Source organism: Talpa europaea (assembly GCF_964194135.1).
Source record: "Talpa europaea genome assembly, chromosome: 1".
NCBI classification, from domain to species: Eukaryota; Metazoa; Chordata; class Mammalia; order Eulipotyphla; family Talpidae; genus Talpa; species Talpa europaea.
The window spans coordinates 149,164,195-149,189,004 of NC_140073.1; the positions used below are offsets into that span (position 1 = coordinate 149,164,195).

The 24,810-nt window shown below is 41.2% G+C and overlaps 1 protein-coding gene across 2 annotated transcripts in view; it reads right to left on the reverse strand.

Annotated features, from left to right (window-relative positions):
• The window catches only part of DOCK10 (dedicator of cytokinesis 10), a gene marked incomplete at its 5' end in the record, with an annotated part of 193,040 nt that overhangs the window by 56,826 nt on the left and 111,404 nt on the right, over positions 1 to 24,810 (reverse strand). For both annotated transcript variants that reach the window (XM_084243250.1, XM_084243251.1), the window contains 13 exons: positions 483 to 629; positions 2,362 to 2,433; positions 5,179 to 5,292; positions 8,581 to 8,650; positions 10,889 to 11,007; positions 11,433 to 11,525; positions 14,174 to 14,260; positions 14,643 to 14,764; positions 14,952 to 15,075; positions 19,557 to 19,649; positions 21,304 to 21,369; positions 21,866 to 22,053; positions 24,302 to 24,381. In XM_084243250.1, the coding sequence (XP_084099376.1) occupies positions 483 to 629; positions 2,362 to 2,433; positions 5,179 to 5,292; positions 8,581 to 8,650; positions 10,889 to 11,007; positions 11,433 to 11,525; positions 14,174 to 14,260; positions 14,643 to 14,764; positions 14,952 to 15,075; positions 19,557 to 19,649; positions 21,304 to 21,369; positions 21,866 to 22,053; positions 24,302 to 24,381 (1,375 nt within the window). The remainder of the gene's footprint in view (positions 1 to 482; positions 630 to 2,361; positions 2,434 to 5,178; positions 5,293 to 8,580; positions 8,651 to 10,888; positions 11,008 to 11,432; positions 11,526 to 14,173; positions 14,261 to 14,642; positions 14,765 to 14,951; positions 15,076 to 19,556; positions 19,650 to 21,303; positions 21,370 to 21,865; positions 22,054 to 24,301; positions 24,382 to 24,810) is intronic.

A 24,810-nucleotide genomic window follows, 5' to 3' on the forward strand; every position in this document is an offset into this window, starting at 1 on the left:
CCCCTGCGCCAGCAGGGAGGCCCTATTTTCACCATTTGAAAAAGAGCCTGGAGGTCATAGAACAGAAATGCGAAATCCCCCAAAGTTTCCCAAAGTGTCTCTATGGCATCAATCTTAGAGCCACAACCAATCACAGCACCACTTCAAAGGCAGAAATGCCTGAGGGAAGAAAAATGCACAGTGAAACTTCTCTTTCAAAACTTGAATTATTTTTCTTCTAAAATATTTAGAAGTGCTCTTATTTGACAACCCTCAAATGGATACTTTTATCTAACCTTGGCCTTAGTTCCAGGAGACCAAATTGGAAACAAAAATTAAAAAGTGTTTCAGGCAGTAAAGACAGGAGATGTTAAGTATTCATCTAATTGTGCTGGTTTTGACCCTTTGTCATAGATGAAGATGTGATCGATTCACATTTAGACCTTATCGCATCTGTTCTCACGGGGCCAGGAATGGAACTGTGACCTTGGATAGAACTGTACCTTAAGAAACTTGGCAACGCTGTGATTTGCTCTTCTTGTTTCTTCAAGTGCGTCTTTGTATTTCCAAATCACGTGATCGCATAGGACCATTACCAGATTGTCCAATTCATTTTGGTAAGATTCAGGAAACCTTTGAACCCGGGAAAGCTAAGGAAAGAATGGATCATTTATTTATAATGTGGCATGTGAAAAACTGGAAGCCTGGAAAAAAATAAACTGAAAGACTCACTTCATTTTATATATCATCAAACAAAAAGAATCCTTTTGAAAAGTTGAAAGCAATAATAAAATAGAAGCCCTTTTAATTTCAAGGTTATTATTCCCATCATTTTCATTTAATTTTCCTTTTATTTTAGCCAATAATTTTTTCACCTGTCGTTAAAGAGTAAATTATAACAAATATCCAATGCAAAATAGTCAAACAAAGTAGAAATGTACAAGGAAGAATGTGTCCATTTTCTATGACCTCTCACATTTTAATTTCTCCCCATTTTTCCTCAGGAAATGACTCCCATTAACGGCCTAGTGACTATTATTCTAGATTTTTTGCCAGTTCTTTTTTTTGGTAAAGATTTATTTATGCATATAAGAACTGGGGTGCAGGCCAGAGGTGCAGGGGCTGAGAGGATTCACCAGAGACAGAGTGGGGAGCTGAACAGGTAGATCTACTGAAATACACTGCTGAGGGGAGCAGCGGGCGACACAGGAGGGGTCTGCTGCACCATGTGGGTAACACCCTGGCTGGGGATTGAACTCATGCTGGAGTGGCTGCGGATTGCTTCATAGTGCTGCGACTTAACACCTTGTGCCACCAGGGAGGCCCTTGTTTGACAGTTCTTCATGTAATTTAAACATCAATTATTTTGATTTTTCACACCAGATTTCTTATGCAACTACACAAAATCAATGAATGAATAACTGATAAATACAGATAATGATTTGAAATGGTGACTTCCAGCGGATTTAACTCCCTGGTACCAGCAGGACGTCACAATCAAGTTAATTTTGCCACGCAATGCAGAATGCTTTGCCTGTGAGATTGTGTAACATACTGACTAAAACCCTATGTGTCTCCACATGTCCCCCTCAGGTCCAAGAATTCACTGCTCCTGTTTGAAATGGGTCACTCTAATGAGAGTCACAACATAGGTGAAGTCACCAAAACCTTCAGAGATGCTGGCTGAGGGTTAGCAGACTTTACAGTGGATGGCAGAGGAGGGATTATGTAGGACCCCAAGACCACCTGCAATATCAGGGGCCACAGTCATTCCCATTATACTCCATCTTATAAGTTTCCTTTGCTGAAGAGAGGTTGATGGGGACTGTGGAGGAGCAGATTCACGAATGGGTGTGACATGTGGTGCAAACTGTGGGTGGCAGCATTCAAGGTGCATAGCTCAAATGTTCCTTCATGACACATTCTACAGAATTCTGTTGAACATCTGGGATCCACTCAGGTGTTCGTGCCAAGGTCACACTCTCCCTTATTTGCTCCAAGTCAATAATTAAGCTTGAAGGGTCCAAGTCAGACCATCTCCCCAATGCAGGGCTCCCCTGTTGAACATTCTTCCCTGAGACCACCCAGCAAGCCGGCAAAGGCTTTCTCATGGCAAGACCCTCTCTATTAACCCTGATTCCTTCCCTCTCTCCTTTTGCAGGGATTAGACCTTCCTCATCCCTTAGCCTTTGCAGCTGTCTGCACCAATTTTGCTCTGGCATTTATTTCTGAAAGACCTCTACTGACACACCCAGTCATTTCTGCCTCATAAAAAGAAATTCACATAAATCACAAAGGTTCATAAAGTAAATAAAATGGAATTAATGAGAACATATTCATCAGCATAATTATTGGATGACATTACAATACCTATGATCCTACCTGAATTTTGTTGGTGTCCATCAAGTGCTGCGCCATTGATTTTAGGATAATTGCAAAGAAGAACCAAGAATGCTGTTAGGAAAAGAAAACAAAAAATTTATTATGGTAAAATAATGATAATTCTGTCCTTTATTATAAAATCCTTATCTTAAAATACATTCTTTGAGCAATAATGTTGGGTTGTTGGAAAAGTCATGACATTTTTTCTGTTTTTCAAGCAAAAACGTGTCATGACTTTTCCGACAACCCAATATATCCTTTATTATGTTAGGGTGGAAAATTATTAAAATCTATTGTTAAAAGTAAGTGTCAGGCATTTCAGTTCCTCAGTCATCTCAAGCATGTTTATACTAAACCACAATCCTGGTTTACTCAACATGGCTGATGAGACAGTGATCTTATGAAATATTCATGGTGGAGTGTTTCATTCAGTGAAACAAAATTAAACTTTTTATATTAAAAAAATCACAGTAGGCCCACATGTAACATTTTTAGGACTAGAGGCAAGAGAAATGGAAGCCACAAGTCGAAAGATGTAAAAGTTTGACGTTAAGCTAATGAATGGGTAAATAAACTGTCTGTCCCTGGTCCATTGACAAATGTGACTTCACAAGGGCTTGGAATGCCACTTCAGGAAGGGGGCCTGGGGAGAGCAGGTCACTGGTCTCCCCTCTTCTCATCCAAAGCTTTGTCCTGCACCCCAAGGGGTCTGTGCACACGTACACCACCCAGGCTGCACACCCAAATGCTGTCCCTGCAGCAGACCCTCACTCGGTCTAGACTGCGCGCAGGCATCAAGACCTGTTTTTGTTTGTAGGGAATTCTACTCAGCCATCACAGTAGATGGACTCTTGACTATTGCAACAACATGGGCTGAACTTGAGTTGATCATGCTAAGTGAAGTTAAGTCAGAAAGTGAAAGACAATTGTGGGGTTTCACTCATACGTGAACTATAAATAACCAAAGGAAATGAATTAAAGAGTCACAACAAAAATAACCCTTGTGGACTCTGTGAGAAATATGGTGTCTACCAGAGGTCGATGGGAAGGGGTGGGAGGAAAGGGTACTAGAACCTTGGCGGTGAGCGTGGTGAGGCATGTCAAAGGGCAGAGTTGCATTCTGGAAATTTCTATAGTATTGCAAACTGATTTTCCCTCCAAGCATCCCCTTCACCTTGTCCTCTAAGGGAAACTGACTCTCCCCAGACACCTCCTGTGCCAGTACACAGTACGCAGCCCTGCGAGTGTCCTTGTTTCCATCCTCCTGACAACACAGCCCCTTCTCTCCACAGCCATCAGAGTGATCCTTTTAATCCAAGGTTAGCTCATGTCACTCTTCTGCTCAGGACCCTCTCATTGTCCTCATTTCCCTCTGATTGCAAGGCTCTGCCTTGAGGGCTTATACTGCCTGTCAACTTCCCTCACGATTCTGACTTCTGTTGGCCTTCTCTCTTCCCTGCTCACCTGGCACCAGCCGCACTGACTTCCCCATCACCCCTCTGGCACACCAGGTGGTAGGACTGGACTGGTCTACCCTCTTCCCTTCTGTTCTACTCTGAACACCCACAGGGCCAGCTCGCTCATCTCCAGTCTGTCTTGACCAGTCTGTCTTGAACATCCTACTGAAAACTGCAAACCTCACCCAATACCCTTAGCTGCTCCCCCTTCCCTTTCTTTCCCTGACTACTCCTTACCTTCTAACATACAATGTATTACTTTTGTTATTATGTCTGTAGTTTATTGTTTTTACCCCCAAGTAGAATGTAAGCTCCCCAAGGGTGGACATCTTGATCCTCTGCTGCAAGGAAGTACCGAGGATGGTGCCTCTACATAGAGGCATGTGGACCTATTTGTTGAGTACATGGAATGAATATACCCCTAAGACTAATTTGAACAAATTGCTTGGCCACAGATAACTGATTTTAGTGAATGTGCACTGAGGCGTATTGATCCTGGCTTCTCTTTCTAGCTACTTAAATAATTGATCATTCATCTGTCAAGTCAAGATAGATAATTAATTTACCTGAGGACTAAATTAACTATTATATTAAAACTTAGAGCTATTCTTTTCTAAGCTTCTTACCATGCCTTCCTTCTGTTTCTACAAATATAAGCTTTTCAACTTTTGGGGTCAAAGAGTGGTTGTTTCTCTACTTCCTCTCTGTTGTCTGTAGAATCATTAATTAGTGTTGCCACTAATCCTCTCACTGTGGAATTTTTCTCACCATGACTAAAAACTCAGCAAACTTTATTTTTGCTATAATTACCATAGTTTTTTTTAAGATTTATTTTTATTTATTTATGCATAAAAGAACAGGGGTGTAGACTAGAGATGTGTGGGGTGAGAGGATTTACCAGAGATAGAATGGGGAGCAGAACAGGCATAAGTACTGAAATAAACTGCTGAGGGGAGCAGCGGGTGAGACAGGAGAGGTCTACTACACCATGTGGGTCAGCTCCTAGCGGGGGATCAAACTCATGCCACAGTAGCTGGTGATAGCTTGATAGTGCTGAGACTTTAACCCCTGCACATAATTATCATTTTTGAGGGAGGCAACCATAATTATCATTTTTGAACATTTTAGATCATTCTTAACGGATTTTGCATTTAGGCCAAAGGACTTAACTTGGGTCCATTCTACTTTTTAAGGACATCTGTTCTCTTGACATAGATCTATTCTGTTACTATTTTTACATGCAACATATGCACCGTATGCTAGAAACTATAAGAAAATCAGTGTCTCCTATCACCTTCTAGGGGTGAGAGTGAGTTATCCTTAGTACTAACAATTACAGGGCCACCTTTAGATTCTTTACCTTTAAGACATGCTTCACTGTTGTTGAGTCATTTGATTTCAAAAGACCAGTCACATTTTTAGCCAATTCTTCATGTATAGTTCTCTCCTTGCATACCATGGTCTTGAAGACAAACTGAAGAAAATTCAAACATTGAAAAAAGTTAAACACTTTAAAAGCCAAAGCTTCAAAGTCATGTCAAACAAATAACTCATATCTCAACATTATTTGCACATGCTGGATTTTGTCATGAAATAAATGAAGACCCCATGATAAGTGTAGTCCACACCTGCTCCTATTTAGAGCTTTGCAAAGGTAAGGCCTGGCTCACCTAAGCTCTCCTTGAAACTCTTTTTGTAGAAATCAGGCGAAAGAGTCAGAGGGCAATTGAGCAGGTTCAAGGAAACATGGAGGGCTTTGACCCACCTACTTGGGACCTTTTCCCTTCTTCCTTCCACTGGTAACAGGTAGCATGGTGGCAATTCTTCATCCTGAAAGGGTAGAGCACCCACTCAAACAGCCAGGTGGGGAAGCAGGTGCCTTCCAGAGGCTGGTAGGTGAGCTTCCCACAAGCCCAGGGTCTACTGTCTCATGCTTAGCCACAGCTACCAAGGTGTCCATGAACATTGGTCATAAGTAAGATAACAAATACTGCTTACTTCTTTTTTTCTCAAGAGATTGATTTTGGAAAGCACCAGTCAGTGCATGCAATGATTCACCTTTCAATATTTCTTCATATATTTTAAGAATATCAGTTTCAATTTATGCACATATATTTCAAATATAAAGCATTTATTACTGGATTATAGTATTTTACTTATGAGTTGGGTTTGCCTCAAGGAAGGTCATTTTGTTATGCTCACAATTCAGTGTTCAAGAGCAAAGGCAGGCAGGAAACTACCTCAAAGCAGAAGCATATTTGCATTTGGATGTATAATCATTTCTTTGAACTTCATAGCCTGTTGACACCTAAGTCATCCCAATGGGGTCTGACTTCTCCATGTTTATTGCAAAGGGGGAGAAAGACAAAGCTAACAACTACATGAAACTAAAATAAAGAAATATGAGTTTCCCTCCTCATGGATTTTAACTCATATGACAGTAATGTTGTCATCACCTATCTAATCCCATGCACAGATTTTAGCCTCAAGGGCATTTCAATAGCTCTGAAATATATATATTTTTTACATTTTGGCTACAATATGTCAGCACCATGAATTGCTGTAAACTTAATAATAGCACTTAATTAGATCAACTTTAGACATATATCTTTGAAAAATACAGTGTATGTGTGCATTTTGGATATTGTAGATGGGGTGAGTTAGCAGCATTTAGCACCACTGAACTTGAAATGGTGTTTCATTTATTCTGAATAAATAAAAATTTTACATTGAATATCACATCTTTCAAGAAAGTCAAAGGACGTGTTGGTAGCAGCCCATCAGTTTTCATTAAACTCCAACTTGTAGGTAGAGCTTCCTGTCTGTCTATATGTCAAAAATAACTTTTCCCATTGAGGGTAAAAAAAAAAATCAGACTCCCTGGTCAAGATCAGACTGTCAGCTGTGTACTGTGACAGGAGTCCAAGCACAGATTGCAGAACTGGATGTTGATCTAGTCCATCCCACCTCACTTCACAAAGGAGAAAAATGAGGTTCATTTTTGAGCTGAAAGCTCAAGTTCACTATCTAACCTTGACTAGAATCTAGTTTCACACATGCTATTCGGTGTTGTCTCTGGAGTAAAATGCCAGTAAAATTTATTAGGATGTATTTATTTTGGATATACAATGTTATAAAACAACCTTAGGGATTGTTATCAGCTGGAAATCCACGTAGGTGTTCTGGATTTGAACAACTTCAAAGCAAACTGAATAAGCAACCTCCCGTACTACAAAGTCAAATGGTCTCATCAGGATATTTCAGACATTATGGTTGAAAATAAAGATCAACCAGGATGCATTTATTTCCAGTCACCTTGCCAAAAGCATCACAATTTGGGAGCTGATATAAGGTTCATATAGAAACTGGCCTTGGTTGTCACACACCTGTCACACATCAGTGGGTTCTTGATGTAATTTTCAGTGACTGCATTGGAACAAGGCAAGTTATACTTGTGTTAGAATGAAGATGCCTGTGTGAATGTGGCTTAACAGTTTTTTTTCTCAGTCCCTTTGGAGACTGAAATGGACAATTGGGAGGTAAACATGCTGTCGATGATTCTGTTGAATGGTAAATTCACCAATATCCTATAAAAGTGAGCTATGGATATTCTAAACAGAACAAATTGAAAAGGTATTTGCAAGTAGAACTGGATTCTGCAATTGAAATGTAGATCATATTAGGAAATTACTGTAATTTACTGACTATTTTTGTCTTAAGGGTTATTTTAAACAAGGGCACATACCCATATTTAGGTATTTGGTAAATCACCTACAACTAGATGATCTAACATCTGGCAGCTAGAAAATACATAGATAAAAAACTGTAGTGAAAAAACAAAACTCTAGCTTATGGCATTTCAGGGGTACATTCCAGAATGAAATTTCTTTAACGAGAGATTTTTTTTTTGTAAATCTCTAGCCCAATTATTTCTTTAGTTATCTTTCTAGACATCTAAAATATACAGATATATGTCTATTCATATATACTAATAGAATACTTTTATTTAAAAAATGTCTCTGTCTCAAAAGGATTTAACTTATCAATACAAAAAATAGAAATTGAAGTCTTCTGTGTATTATAATATAAAGTACTTTTAATGCTCTCTGGATGGGTTCTTTTCAGTCAAGAAGATGACATTTAGGCATGAACCAGAATGTGCAAACATCATCCCAAGTTCACTGGCATTAATCCACAGGCCAACTGGAAATGAGAATATAAACAAGTCTGAGTGAACACTTGACAGAAGACACTGGAAGAAGCAGTGCGCACTGATGGGATGGACTAGTGACTCATGCTGGAGGAGAAAGGACTTAACATACCAGAGGCAGGTACAAATATACAGTAACTGGGAAAATGAAATAATGCCTGAGAAAACAATAAAAAGAGCTAAGAAAACATTACAGAAGAAACACAGAGCATTCAACAAACCAACAGGAAAAATCTTCCATCAATTGACACAGGAGTTTTATTTATTTGCAATGTGGACTTCAATAGCTTTCTCTTCTCTCTTTCTTTGCCCTCTCTTCTCACATAAAAATCCACTGGCACATGTACATATTATTGATACATTTCTATATTTAAATGCTACCTCTAGCCCATCAATGCAAACAGCTGGCATTGCAAGTAGTTAAAGGGAATGCTGGGTATGCCAGATGTGGCACCGTCCAGGCAGAGGGAGAGCTCCCCACTATGGCAGACAGCAAACACGACAGCCACGGTGCTAGGGGTAATAGCTAATATGCAAGCAGTGACTCTATACCTTGATGTATGACTGGATGGCGTGTTCCAGCTGCTCCTCGTGGCACTTGGCCACGATGTCCGTCAATACCCTGGAGAAACAAAGCTGTTCAGTGCTCCTTTCAAGAAGGCAGGAAATTATCACTTGGTTTTTCCTCGGAGTACTTGGTAAACTGAGTGCTCTCTAGTTACTGAACGAACGGATGAACCAATTTCAGACACCCTTCCTGACCCCTCTATGATTTTAGATCCTCTAAGATCTATGATACCAATTAGGTAGTTCCAACCCATAAACCTAAGACAGAAGCACTAAGACAGAAGTCACGTCTGACAGCTGCCATTGCACATGGAAGACGTTTTGCACGAGCTGAATATACTATCATTGTCTGCACTTTTGTTAATATTGTTTTCTCGGAAAAGGGATCATTTTTGTACCTGATTAAAAACATAAGATTTTTAATGTCCAATTAATGATCACGTTCCATGTTAAAAGGATTTGCCTTCCAGCCTAGAGGCACCGTAGATACTTGTGGGAAGAGCAATGAGGTTGATGTGTAGGATTTTGTTTTCTCCTTTACTGGTGCAGGGTTTCAAGTAGTGGCGGGTGCAGGGTGGGGGTTTGTCACTCAGTTAACACTCCAGTTACTCTGTGGTTGTAGTGTTAGGGAACAGCTCAGCAGATCTATGAGCTGAAATATTTAAAGCCTTGCTGGCACAGACTCACAAACTGATACTGAAGGAGCATCAGCTGAAGGCACTGCTGGAAATTTAATCTGGAGCCAAAGTGGCTGTTTGTGAAACTATTAGAGATATTTGAATTTTCCAGGGCTTTAGGCTTTCAAAATGAGGCTGAAGACTGATTCTGAAAAATGCTAATAATAAGCCTGAGAGTCAGGAAGGGCCTAGAAGCATTTCAATGTCAAGAGTATTTTTATTTTTATTTTTTTTAGAACTCTATGAGTAACATATTTTTAGAATAGATATCAGGGGTATATGATTCAATAATTCAAAACATTATCTCCATAAAGAGGACACTCTAGTTATCAGAGTCGCCAGACAGAATAATAATGGCTTAAGAACGTGGGCAGCACAGCCAGATTGAACTGAGAGCAGCTAAGGAAAAATTGAATATTCTTTTCATAAAGGCCTAATGGGTATGTGAGATGATGCAGGCACTCTGAAAAACAGGTATTTTCTTAAAAACTAAACATGCAGCTCTCATACAACCCAGCAATTTTACTTGTGGGCATTTATTCCATAAAAATTAAAACTTATATCCACATAAAATCTACCTCAAACTGGACACAACCCAGGTAGTCTTCAAGCTATCATTTGGTAAATATTATGGTATGGAAGACACTCAGAAATGAAAAGGAATGAACTATTGCCAAACAGAACCACCTCCTTGAATTACCAAAGAATTATATGGAGTGAAAAAATCTAATTCCATAAAGGTTGCATACTTTTAAATATACATGTATGTGCACATATGTATTTAATAATTTATTATACATTCATATATATCTGATATACAATAATTTAATATGTATACATAGCTTTAAAATTCTTAAAATGACATTTTAGAGACAGAATAGGTTAGTAGTTGTGAGAAGTTAAGGGGTGGGTAGGGATGAAAGGGTAACATGAGGGATCTGTGGATAGAAATTCTCTGTATCCTGATCCTCTGATATCAATGGCAATATCTGGGTTGTGATATTGTACTAAAGTTTTGCAAGATGTTACCATTGGGATATATTGGGTCCAGGGAAACAGGGGTCTCTCTATTATTTCTTACAACTGCATGTGAATCTTTAATTAGCTAAAAGAATGTTTAATTAAAACACACATAAAAAATTTAAAAAGAGGTCCAAAGCTTTTCTCTATGATAATAATAGGTGATGAGAGGTAAGAATTCAAGAGTGAGAAGTACATAAATTTGAGCTAAGGGGGCCTCCTTAGTGGCGCAGCGGGTTGAGCGCAGCTCTGTGAAGCTGTCTGCAGCCTCTGCAGCGCAGGTTCGATTCCCAGCCAGCGGGAAGAATCCCACATGGCACAGCAGACCTTTCCTGTCTCACCTGCTGCTCCCCTCAGCAGTGTATTTCGTCAGTCTGCCTGTTCTGCTCCCCGCTCTGTCTCTGGTGAATTTTCTCACCCTCCATGCATCTAGCCTGTACCGGGGTTCTTGTATAAATAAATAAATCTTTAAAAAATTTTTTTGAGCTAAGGGTTCCATGAAAGGTAAGCCTCCCCCATTAGGAGTCTGGACAGTTAGAAGCCAAGCTTCATGCAACCACAGATTACCAGCTCGTTCTCAGCTTGTGTATGGGTACCTGGTCACGGTTGTACTGATTTCATCTTCCTCATTCTGTACCAGAACCTTGAAGAGCTGATTCAAGATGATAGGTAGAAAGCTCATGATTGCTTGAATCTTTTCCACATTCAATAAGTTCTGCAGTAAATTGGCGGGGAAGAAAGAAAACACTGATTAGATGCAAAGCACATTCTGCTGGTGTTTTTCAGAACCTGAATATGAACACTGAGGCTCCCCTTTTTCTGGTTTTACTCTTCATTATTTCTAGTATGGTATACAGACATGGGGGAACGTTGCAAGAGCAGGACAACTTAATTAACAAAGTCAAGTGATCCTGATTTTTAATCATTTTTATTTTGGAAAAACTGATCTTTGCATATTTTGAATCAAAAGGCAGAAACTAGGAATTGTGGATTAAAATTCTTTAACCTCTGAATTGATAAGTCATTTAACAATCTTCCATAATAATTACCTCTTAGTTTGCTACTCAATGGAAAATGGAAAGGTCTCTTTGGCCCATTTCTACCCTGGAGACCATGGAAAAGCTTTGCTTGTCATGTTACCTTGCAAGAGCGGACAAAATTCGAGGTAGGTGACTGAGACATATCTTTCTCTCTTTTTTGGCACTGTCGGAAGAATGCGTTCACATGTGGATCCTGAAATAGCACAGAAAGTGTTTATTTCTGATGAGACATAAGCTCTGCAGCCATTATGATGATGGAGGGGGGCATTTCTGCAGGAGGGAGGTCTCGAAGTCAGAGGATAAGGGTGTCATTTCCACTAGCCGTGCAGATACCCTGAAGGCTCGGCTGAAACACCAACCCCACTTCCTCTCCCGTCTCATCCTCATAGGCTCTTTTTCCTTCTTGCCCAGATGACAATGGTGGAAAATTCTTCCCTTAACTCTTTCTTTTTTCCTAAAATTCCCATTGTTTATCTTCCTGCTTATGCTCTTCCCATAGACTTTGGCCAATTTTTCTGACCTTGTCCTAAGCACACGAGAATATGTGGTCTATAATGTGCTCAGGGGGACTTTTAGACTAATGATGCCCAAGTAGGTAAAAAATCAGGAAGTCCAGACTCACATCACAAGATAAAATGGAGTCTTATTCTTTGATATGGGCTGACTGTGTCCCCTGAAACTCCTATGTCAAAGTTCTAACCCTCCAGAATGTCAGGACATAACTACATTTGGAGAGAAGATCTTCAAAGATGTGATTTGGATAAAATGAGAGAGTTGGGGTGTTTCTAATCCAATAGGGCTGATATCCTTATATCAGGAAATCTGGAGAGCAGAGCATCACCAAAGGGAAGACCAGTGAGGGCGTAGTAAGAAAACAGCCATCTACACGCCAAGGAGCAAAGTCTTGGAAGAAACCAGCCCGCTGACACCTTGTTCTGGACACCCAGCCTCCAGAGCAGGGAGGCAGTCAGTTTTTCATTTTGGCTTCTCCATCTGTGGTGCTGAGTTATGGAGCCTGAACAAATGAACAAGCCCTTTAATGCCATTTCCAGAAGAGGGGGGCACCTTGGAAATTCTCTACATTAATGCTACAGGTGACAGTTACACCATCTGGATGTGAGATACAGAATTTGGGGAGAAACGCACTGGGATGTTTCTCTGACATTCTGTCAGTTTCCAGAAAGGTCCCTGTCTGTGGTGTGGGTTGAACCCAGGTCAGTGTAGACGCATGTGATATTTTCAGTTTTCTTGTTGTTGTTATGTTTTTGACTAGAGGCCACTGTTTTTTTCCCCTCTTAAATATCACTTCACTTCCTCATGAATTCCACAGACTTTTATGGAAAGCTGGCAGGGGGCAGGCCCTCGGCATGCATGGACAACAGAGCAGAGGTGAAGGAAGCCTGGTCCTTTCCTCCAGGGACCTTCTGTGATGCTAGAGAGACAGGCTCCAGAGCGGGGTTTCCACACCCAAGGTGATCACAGTGTGAGAGCTGTCCAAAGAGAAGAGGTGCCCCCGGAGAGTTACAAGACCCCCTAGCATGTCTGTGGGGCCAGGGGCCAGGGAAGGCTGCTTGAGGAACTGGCGTTTGAGCTAAGATCTGAAGGACGTAGGAGCTACCAGGCGAGTGAGGGGGGCAAAGAGGGAGAGACTGAGGGTCAAAGGATCCCTGTGGGCCTTGGGAGGAACTAACGGATGGAGGCATCTCTGAGAGAGCCCTGCCAGGTGAAAATTGAGATGTTCTGTGATGAGGAAAGACTAACACGTCCTCCCAGGGTGACGAGCATATGGGAGGTGGAATGGAGGATAAAGGTGAGTCTTGGTGAGTGAGAGACCTGGGTTTGATGAAAAGCAGCTGAAGGGTGAAAAGAAACTTGGGATCTTCTGAGACATGTGAAAACAGGATTTGGCAGAGAAGAACCTTTTTGTGGGACTGGACCAGGCTGCTGGCATCAGAGGAAAGATGGGGGTAGATTTATGGACACAGGATTGAGGAGGAGGACTCAATTCAGCTTGATGCACGAGGTGACTGAGAGAAATTCTGACCCACTGAATGTGTGGTAACTGAGTGATATGATTTTCCTTAGCAACCGGGGCTGGGCTAGGGATAAAGCAGCATGCAGCAAAAATGCAAATACACACTGCATTTAAGAAAGGAGAAATACATATTCAGTGCACTTGTCTGACTTGCTTGGCACTGCATCACTGTGCCGCGAAGTGCTCATGTCGCATTCCAGGCAAGGGAAGCCGTAAGCCCGTGAACAGTGATGATAATCACATCTGTTTAGCATTTGCATTCATGAAGTATTTCACATGCAGTTTCTCATTTTGATCTTCCCACAAGCTTAGTGATTTTATTGTTACCATTTTTCTAATGAGGAAATAAGGACCCAGTAGTGAAATGCCTCGCCCAGAGTCACCGGGCAGAACTGGACTGAAGGGGCCCTCAAATGCAGTTCTGCGCCCCCCCACCCTGTGGCTTTCCCATTAGAGGTGCCCAGGAATCAGTCAGCACTAGACTTAGTTCTGAGGTAGAGGACCAGTCTTGATTTTGAACAATTCACATGTTGAACACTTGGATGGTGTCACTAGACGTGACCCACGTTGCAAGGGTAGGGCCAGCCACGGCTGTGGTCTGCAGTGTCACAGGGCTGGGCTTTTATGCATGAGGACACCCCTGTCTCTTCCAGGACAGGCATAAAGTTATATGGCAGACAGCTCCCTTTTCAATCCCCTCCTCTTCTGACTCTTTATGAGATGGCGACTTTCTCCTGAAAAGATGGGGGCACGTCCTGATGCCATGTGCTAGAAAAGGTGCTGATATTTCCAGACAACCAACTCACCTGAGTATTCACTGTTGACACAACAAATGTCGATACTTTGAAGAGTGGTTTGCCACCATCTACCCATTTAATGTCACTCCCAACTTGCTGCAAAAAAAAAAAAAAAAAAAAAAAAAAGACAAAGATAGTCACTCTCATCATGGCAATCTGAGAAAAAGAAATGGTTTATTTAGTTTGTGTTCATTTGCCAAAGGGATCTGTTCTGTTCATCTCACTTTACTCTAGAGAAGGAACCAAAAAAAAAAAAAAAAAAAAAAAAAGAAACAAACACATTTAGCAGTACTGATGTGCTATGAAGGGCTCATTGTTAATAGATCATTTTTTCTAATCATAAACTAAACAGGATGCTTGAAATATTGTAGGGACACTTGGTTCATAACTATCACACATGCCTACATGATGGCCGGGTTCACTGAAATAGCACAAATAACTGACATTTTTTTCTCTTAAATTATACATCGGTAAATACCTTTCCACTTGAAGAATCTTGAAAGCTTAAATAGTTCGGAGGCAGGCTTGTTGCTACTGGGATGTTGTACTCTTGAGAAGCTATCTGATCGTGTTTCATCAGAGGAAGCCAAGCATATCCAACTGTGCAAACAAACAACAAAGAAAACTTTTGACTACAAATCTCTATGGTGAAGAGTAAAAGTAAAGCTAGCTATTATTTATGAATATAAAACTTCACTAAAATTTAATAATTCAGGGCTTTTAAAATACAGTTCAGTTCAAATCCAAAAATGATGTGGAAACTATCTCAGATTGACCCCATCAGTACCTGATGTTTCCAGAGCCTCCTTCTTCTTGGCATTTGCTTTTGCATTTATGTCACATGTGACATGATAAAAAGAAAACAAAATATGGTGTTTCTCATGGAGTTGTGTTGGTAGCTCAATTTTTACCTGCAGCGAAAGAGAGAATAGCTAGATTGAGTGAGATCTCAGGGCCAGACAAAGCCGAGGCATCCTGACATTTTTAAAAACACTTTAACTGAAATCTAGGTCCACACTGAACACTTAGTAGGAGCTGCCTTAATTTTTTTTAAAGGTTTATTTATTTATGCATACAAGAACTGGAGTACAGACCAGAGGTGCTGGGGGGGTGGGTTGCAGGGGGACGGTGAGAGGATTCACCAGAAACACAGTGGAGAGCAGAACTGGTGGATTAACTGAAATACACTGCTGAGGGGAGCAGCGGGCGCGTCAGGAGAGGTCTGCTGTGCCATGTGGCTTTCTCCCTGGCTGGCTGGGGATCAAAATCATGCTGCAGAGGCTGCAGACAGCTTCACAGCGCAGTGTTCAACCCGCTGCGCCACCAGGGAGGCCCCCTTGATTTAATTCTTAATGAATATTATTCCTGCTGGCTGTAATGTGCTCACATGTTGATGTTTTCACTTTATTGTGGTGGATGATGATAACTGAGAAGATCTAGTGCTTCTCATTAGGCAATTCATTCTGCCAGAGTGTGGATGAGATATACTCACTCGCATACAAACACACACAGACACGACTGTAGAATGTAAATAAGACACAGGTGGAGGACCCATCACCGAGGGACATAACTGAGTGAACAGTAAGTCCTTGCCTCCCGCAGCCTGTGAGAATGACACGTGAGCCTTTCATGGGACTGACGAGAGACGCAGGCTCCTAGACACGACCCCAGACGTCTGGAATCAGATCTGCATGTTAATAAGCTGCCAAGCTGATTCATGTGCACATTGTTGAGAAACATGGTGGAGGAAATGAAGTAACAAACATGGAATTTATCCCTTTAAAAAAACAACACGAAAATGTATGCGATGTGTTCGTGTGGCAGCCACATGATGGGCCATTTTGTGAAGGGTGATGCTGTGGTTATATAAATAGTGCTTCTGAATAAACATAAATGTGATACAGGCTAAGATTGTACTTAATGAGGAACATTCTACTCATGTTCCTGGAAAGAAATGACTTGAAATCTTCAACATCTTACATGCTTTTCATTTTCTAAACTTCTGCCACATGTGCTATTGAATTCTCTCAACAGCCCTGTGAAGTCAGATGATACACTGGTGACTACAGCAAGAGAGGTTAGGGGACTTAGAGTGACTAGGAGCATGGTTTTTCCGGAAGAGAGTTTTCTGGAACACAGACCATGTCTTCAGATAACCACTTCACATGGGAATCCCAGGGCCCCATGCAGGGGAATAGTATCCAATTCAATTTCGGCAACTACATAGTTCCCAGAACAGTTAAGTCAAATATGGTGAAAGAAAGTTTGCATAGTGTCTACCAGGCGATGCAAAAGACTCTCTGTGCATCTAGCCAGCCAATTTATTTTCACATTGTTATAAGAAAGGATTTGTTGGAATAGTTTCCAAGCCTCCTGCCTGGATCAGCATATCAACATCACCTGGAAATCTGTCAGAAATGCAAGTTCTTAGGTCTCATCTGACATACGAGAACCAAACATCTGGGGTGGGTTCTAGACATTTGTGTTATAACAAGCCTTCTGGGAAATTCTGATGAATGGTAAAGACCGAGATATTCTGAATTCAAAGGCGCACATACATACCTATTTTATTTTTATATCCAGTATGCTAACCTGGCAGTGAAAGCTAGTACATTTTAACATATACATTACTCAAGCACACCAGAAAGAGAGGTTATTTTTCCTAGTCAAGATAAAGAGTACATGGGGATGCAACAAGTACTAAGAATTCCAGTTAACTAAGTCTCCATGCAAACATTCTCCGCTTAACGAATGCTTCAAACATTTACAATATATTGTAACTATGCCCTGGGAAGAATATGGACCCATTTTTGTAATTAATGCAGTCATCACTTGCAATAATAAAGAAGAAACTAAAACCTTAGTATTGAATCTGCACTGCCGGGTTCACAGGCTGTTGGTTACATATATGTGCTCCTCTGGGAAAGCTCCTGGCTTTTACCAGTATTCTGGAAGCACAGAGGAGCAAGAGAGACTAAAAGCCAGAGTAAGGAGTAAGAATATCCTTTTCATAAATATTTTATATGTCTACAGAGAATGCACCTCTCAGATCTAGGGGTCAAGCAGTACTGCTAATACTCAGTAATGTCATAATGGTCCTTTCCTGTATTTCTTCACCTTCTGTCCAAATTTATGGGGAAAATTTTCCAAGAGTCTTAGGCAGGTGTGGAGGAAGGCGTGGAGGAGAGGCAGATTTGTTGTTCCTTTGGCATTTCTTTAGTTAATTTTAAAACAATGAATGTGTACCTAAGTGTGGCAGGCAGACTGGTAGCTCCTGAAAGATGGTCTCCATGTTCTGAACCCTCCAGAACCTGTGACTGTGTTGTTTTTCCTGGGGAAAGAGGCTTTGGGGATGTGATTAAGTAACAGGGGTTGTGATGGGGAGATTATGCTGTGTTATCCAGGTGGGACCAAAGCAATCACAAAGGACCTCATCGGAGAAGCAGGAGAGTCAGAGGCGAAGTCAGGAGGGCAGAGTGATGATGAGGCTGGCAGGGGTCACAGGTCAAGGATCTTTGAGAGGCTGGAAATACTAGAGGCATCTTCTAGAGGCTGGAAAAGGCCATGCAAGGATTCTCCCCTAAAAGCCCAGGAGGAAGGCAGGCTTGTGAAAGCTTGATTCGCCTCTGAGGCCCATTCCAGAGTTATGGTCCCCAGCACTATCAGATAATAAATGTGTGTTGTTTCAGCCACTAAATTATGGCAATTTGTTACAGCAGCAAGAGAATGCTAATATAAACGATGTCCTACTTCTAACTCACACAGTCTAACAGCAGGTACATTAGTTCAGACTTTTGCTTCATGGTTAGGAATTAAATTTAATCACTGCAACTGTTTGTCTAAGATTGTTTATAATCCAAGCTAATATGTGCATCAATTTACCACTGACACATTTTTATGTGTTAAGGTCAGAGTGATGCTGCTTCAGGCCTTGGAGTCACATGGTCTGGTTTGAATTCTGACTGATGCTGCTTCAATGTGGGTTTTGGTCAAATTATTTCTCTTAGTCTCAGTGTCATCATCCATAGATTAGGAACGTGTGATGGTTCATTGCAAGGGTCCACAGGACTGGGCCAAGGATGCTCAGATAGCAGGTTAGACATTATATCTGGATGTGTGCATGAGGGTGTTTCGGGGAGACATTAGCACTTGAACTGGTGGCCTGAGGAAAGAAGATGGTCCCCCCCAGTGAGGATGGGCACCCCACTGGGGTCAGAATAGAACAAAAAGGCAGAGGGAGGTTGAGTGCCTCTATGTCTGACTTCCTGAGCTAGAACACCGGTTTGTCTCCTGCCACTGGGGCTCTGGTCTCTCAGGCTCTCTAACCCAGACTGGAATCGACACTGTAGTCTGGTTCTCAGGTCTTTGAATTATACCACTGGATTTCCTGGGTCTCCTGGACCCAGGAAACAGATGGTGGTTTAGTTCAGGCACATTAGTTGTTGCAGATGAAGGATGGTGTGACTTCTGAGGCTTCTTAATGATGTGAGCTTTATAATAAATTTCTCTCTCTCTTGCCTACCTATCAACTATCGTCTACTGTCTTCTACCTGCTGTTTCTCTGGAGAACCCTGACTAATTCAGAAGGTAATAACAATACCTACTTCTTAGGGCTACTGTGGGGGTTTAGTGAGATGATACAGAGAGTACAGTGGGGAGTCTGGCAGCTAAAGAGTCTTGAGTGTTGCCAGGGCAGGTCTTGCTCTGCACCATGTTCAGAAGGAGGGGGTCCAAGCTCATTCAGATTAAAGACAATACTATTGGGGGCCTCCCTGGTGGTGTAAGGGGTTAAGACAAAACCTATGAAGTCATCCGTGGCCACTGCAGCACCAGTTTGATCCCTGACCAGGGAGCTACCCACATGGCGCAGCAGACCTCTCCTGTCTCACCCGCTGCTCCCCTCAGCAGTGTATTTCAGTTGATCTGCCTGTTGTGCTCCCTACTCTGTCTCTGGTGAAGCCTCTCACCCCTCACACCTCTGGCCTGTACCCCAGTTCTTGCATGCATAAATAAATAAACCTTTAAAAAAAAAGATATTACTGTTGGCTCATTGTCTAGCCCTTTGTTCTTTCCATCATGACATGACAATGCTGCTCTTGGTTGTTAACACCTACACACAGGTTGTTCACAGCTACACAAAGCTATCACAACCTGTGTTTCACTAACCAATGAGATAGCAAAAAAAAATGAGTTTCACTCAAAAACAATGATAGAAAAACATCACATTTGGAAAAGATAATCCTGTGCTGACAGGAATTTGCGACATATTCTGAGCAAGGGTCAGTGAACGCAGTTCCTGAAACTTGGTTTGTCCTTCCCCTGAGGTGTCTCAGCGTGACGCCCTCACCCAGCCTTTCAGTAGCTGCTGGGGACCCTGAGACCCATCCCTTACCTCGTCTGAGAAATCTGGATTCTGGGAATGGTGCAGGACTGCTGTGTAGGCAGCTGAGGTGAAGAGGGGCCCTCCAGGTTTCCCATAAATACACTGTTGAAAGAGTTATGAGTTGAATAATTATGAGTGTCTGAAATTAACCCTGAGCACAAAAAAAAATCACAAGTCTTTAGTTACCAATCCCAGGAGAAGGTGAATTCTGCGGTAATCTGCCTGGTTTAGCTGGCATATAATTAACCTTGGACGTCTCTGACCCCCTGCCCTGTGTTGATTACACAGCCGGGTGCTGCTGAAGAAAATCTTTCATTCATCGTGGAGCTACTTCTTTGATGCCAAGTACCTGAATCAGCTTACTGCCGACCTTAGATGACCTGATTTGTTCAATCCTGACCCCTGTTCTTGAAGGTACCCAGGGAATCCAGTCTTGGTCTAGAGTTTAAGGCAATCAATCAATCTCTGGTGTCCACATGGCTTGCCTGATCCCCAACCCCTGACATGCTGGTCCCCAAACACGCACACAGAACAGGGCTTGTGGCTCGGCTCACAAGCGCTTCTCTCCCGGTCCCAGTCAGGCCAGGGGGTGGGATTTGGCACTTTCTGGTCATGCAGCCCGAGACTCGGGGCCCCTCTTCTAGAGTCTACTTTGTTTCTGTGATGCTTTAGAAGGCAAAGGGGCAGGGGACCCACATACCTGCTGTTGCTCCCCTTTCCTAGACCTCACCCCATCAGCACTGCTCTAGCAGCCTGGGGCGCTGGCCTTGTGGGCACTGCCCTTGTTTGCTTGCTAACTGTATTTCACCCTCTTTTGCTCTCTCCTGATGCTAATGACGTGATTGAACTTGGAACCCATGGATGCTAAAAGTGGCTCAAGACCCTTAAAGAACTCATTCTCTCTGCTCTGCCTGATCCATTTGATCACTACAATTGATCGCCATTCTGAATAATGCTAGCAACCTGGCAGCACAGAGAACACAACTGGTACCTGACAGAGGGCTTTAAGGGATGAGCTCAGATAACTGTGGGGAGTAGTTAGACATTAGTTGTCATTTACTGTCTCATTCCTCTGATTCAGCAAAACCGGGATGATCTGGCCACAAATCCACTAAAAATAAATTTCCTCTCTATTTAGAGGTTACTTTATTTTTATTTGAAGTCCCTAAAATAAAAACAGTATAATAACAAATATGAACTCTGGAAAATGTCACCCAGTTGCAGATTTATAGGTTAAAATTGCACCGATTCAATAAACCTTATATTGATCTCATTAAATCATGTGCTCCACAACCAGGACTGCCTTGCTGGAGTCCTCAGGGACTGGCCACTGCATTTCCATAAATGTGAGCATCTGGGGCAAGCCCGCTGCACCGACTGGAAGGCCAGCGCACCCGGCCCTCCTGGCCCATGAAGGGCGGGTGGGATGTGGCATTTTGAAGGAAGCACGAGGAGTCCAGAAGCAGGCTAATTTTTGCAAAGGGCACAGTCTTTCCAAGGGGCCTCTTTGCATTCATTTTACACTAGAATGGTTTCTATTTTTTTCAAATCACAAAAAGCTAAGCCAAGCCACAAGACTGGTATTTCTAATAGAGCTAGCTAATGATGACTATTAAATAGGGTACACTTTAGGAAATCTAAAGCAGTTGTCTCCAATTGCTCCTGTTTCAACTATACTTAAAAAGTCCCTCAGTGGAGAGAAGCAAAGCTCCTGCCCCCCCTCTTTTTGCTGTGTCCTCTTTAGGGCCTGGCTCACCTTCACTGGCTTGGCGCCATCTTCATCGGAATTTTTGAATTCAATGCACACAGTTATATTTCGTGCCTGAAATTACAGCCAGGGAAAATGGAAATTGTAATTTCCTGTTAAATAACACCCAAACAGAATCCAAGAGCCTAAAATAAGTAGCTTCTAATTAAATGTGAAAAATGTACAATACCCAACATTTTCATGTGACATTATCTATAGTGCTCAGAAATAACAAGAGGATATGAAGAGATTATTTAACAGAGAAGAAAAAACTTACATCAAAAGGGGGCAGGCAGGCTATTTTCAGGGTATCTTAAGAAACTAACAAAAAACTCTAGAACATAATTATTTAGGATTGACTTCAGAAAGGATAATTAATATGTTAGAAAACTGTGGGTTCTTAAACACTTTTAAGATGAAACACATCACTTTTCTGATGTAGTACATTTTCCAAAAGGTTTTCTATCCCAAAATGTTGTCTTATAGTCATTTGTATCTGATAAGAAACCATTTAAATGTGGTCTAATTGGGGTGGAGAGAGAGAATGATGCCTCAGAAACTGATATCCTACCTTGTTGAAGCATTTCTGACTATCATACTTGAGGTGTTTGGGGTAGATGTAAATTTGATTTTTGTATACTCTGTAAGGACGGCAGAACTTTGTTGAGTCGTAAATAAATTCTTCCACCTCCACTGTGGGTTCTGGTTGAGCCATCACATCGAAAGGCTTGACAGGGATAAAGGACGATGTTACACAGTCTTGAAAAATCAGAAAATAAGAGTTTGTCACTTAATATGGTTCTTTTTAACTGAGCAATTGTTAACATATTTAAGATGAATCCACTCAAAATAGACACTATACATTTGCATACTAATGTAGTATACACTACATACTTTTATACTAATTTATGTTAAATTATGCTAGCAGAATCTTGTGAACAAATAACCAAGGCATCCACTGAGTATCAAAACTGATGCCTCAAAAAACTGGTTACACTCCTGGATGGAGACCTAATTATTTTGTATTAAGCTTTCATTAAAAAGCAATTTTTTGTTAATGAACTTCTGAACATACCAACCAGGTATTACAAGGATGAACTCACTGGATTTTACTTAACACTCTAAAAATAGTACATGCGTTGATATAGGACAGAACAAGATGTTCAATGGATCTATGAGAATACCAAGTGGATGAATAGTAATTGTCCTTATGAAATGAATTGACAGGAGAGCCTGAAGTCCTCTCTTCATTATTAGGTACATTTAATTTTTATTAATTTAGTTTTTATAAACTTTAATATCTAATCTTGTGGGAACAGCCTAAGGACGGGGGAGGCCACTAGGAATTTATAAATCAAAACTTCTTCCACTAATAGTTTGGGGTTGAAGCTGCAGTACTAGAAGATCACAAGGCTTCTACCTTCCTTTACCCCATCTGGAATCCTTCCAGTGTTCAAAAATGCTATATGGCTAGCTAAATATATTTAGGGAATCAGATTACAGGTTTTCTAAAAAACTCAATTCTAATGTTTTTATTACATATTCAAATTTCTCTAATGTCCTACAGTTTCTTCAAAGGGAATAGTTAAGCTTTCCCTTTGTTGTTTTTCGCTTTGATAGGTGATAAATGTCACATCCCACAAGTCAGGTAGAGAAATAGCTTAATTTTCCCTCTGCTTTTTTTATACCAATCAATGCAAAAGTGATTTGGAATTATGGCATAAGTTAGAATGCTCATTTATGTCCTAGAAAGTGATTCATAGAAAAAGTATGAGGATGAAAATCTTAATAGGGCTAATGATAATTCAAATTGCCTATGAAAATAATCCTTTTCCTATTTGCAATTCACTTTTGGATGCCTCACTTCATTCTTGCACCACTAAAATCATCATCAGAAGTAACAAATCAATCTCACTACTTAAGAAATAAATGCTGAAACATTTATAAGATAATAAAAGCCTCTTCTGAGATTCAAACTTTCACAAACACAAATAGGATTTTTGGACATATTCTGAAAAGCCAAACTCTTCAATGAAATAAAAAATGTCCCCATGAACATTATTGACTGGCCCCCAGCATGGCTACTTGCAGTGTGCCCTGTGACCTCACAGAGCAGTAGAGCTAGCCCCGGTCTCAGATCAGAGGAACTGGACAGACTGCAGATTCTCCCATTGTGGCCTATATTTTTGTCAATCTATCTGAACCTGACTTTCCTCATTTGAGACCCTCCAGGGTTTTGGGGGTTAAATGATACAATTTAATACTTTGTTGGATTTATGGTGTATTCCATTAGATTTCCCTGAATATGGTCTCTTTCCTACAATATTTATAGTCTTTTATTAATAAATAAGAAGCCCCAGATTTCTAGAGAGTAATAAATTCCACTAATTCAAAACTAAGGGTAAAAAAAACCCAAACCTTTGTAAACCTTGTAACCAAACCACCAACCTATCCACCAACCCACCAACCCACCAACCCATCAATCCACCAAACCACCCATCTACTTACCAACCAACCCACCAACCCGCCAGCCAACCAACCAGCCAGCCAACCAACCAACCAACCAACCAATTAGCCAGTCAACCAATCCACCAACCAACCAGCCAGTCAACTAACCAACCAGCTATTCAACCAACCAGCCAATCAACCAACCAACCAGCCAGTCAAGCAACCAACCAACTCACCCACCCACCAACCAACCAGCCAGTCAGCCAACCAACCAACCCGCACGCCAGCCATCCAGGCAGCCAACGAACCAACCAACCAACCAACCAACCAACCAACTACCAACCAACCCAACAACCAACACACCAACCAACTAACCAACCAACCAGCCAACCAACCTACCAACTAACCAACCAATCAACTAACCACCTACCCACTTGCCAACCAACCCACTAACCAAGCACCTACCCACTCACCAACCAACCAGCCAAACTGATCAACGAATTAAAAATGCACTAAATATTCAAAATTCTAAAAGCAAACCATGACATCATGATCATACTTGGATGCTCCAAAGGAATGTTGTCAACAGCTATATCCAGGCTTCCGGGGATGATCTGAGTTTTGCTTATTCTGTCAACCCTGGGAAAATATGAAGCAAAGAAACACACACACACAAACACACACAGAATTATTACAATTGCCAAAGAAAAAAATAGACACACATACTTCTGAACTTGATAAATGTAAACAGTAGAGCCTTAAATGATCTTAGGAATGATTTCATTTCACTAGCTTTATATTGAAAACTAACATTTATATGGCATTACAAATAAAAGTAAAATCAGGTAAGGGTTAAATTACAGATACTCTGGAGAATATTTTAAATTTACTTGCACCAACTATAGGTAACACTTACACAAATGGTCAAATGCAATCATATAGATTTTATTAACCCAAAGCAATCATTTTAGTTTAAACTGGTTTAAGTGATTCACTATCATGATGAGTTGTAAGAAGTGTTGAGAGCAAGGATGGTTGCTCTGCTAAGTGGATGGTCTATTTGTTTCT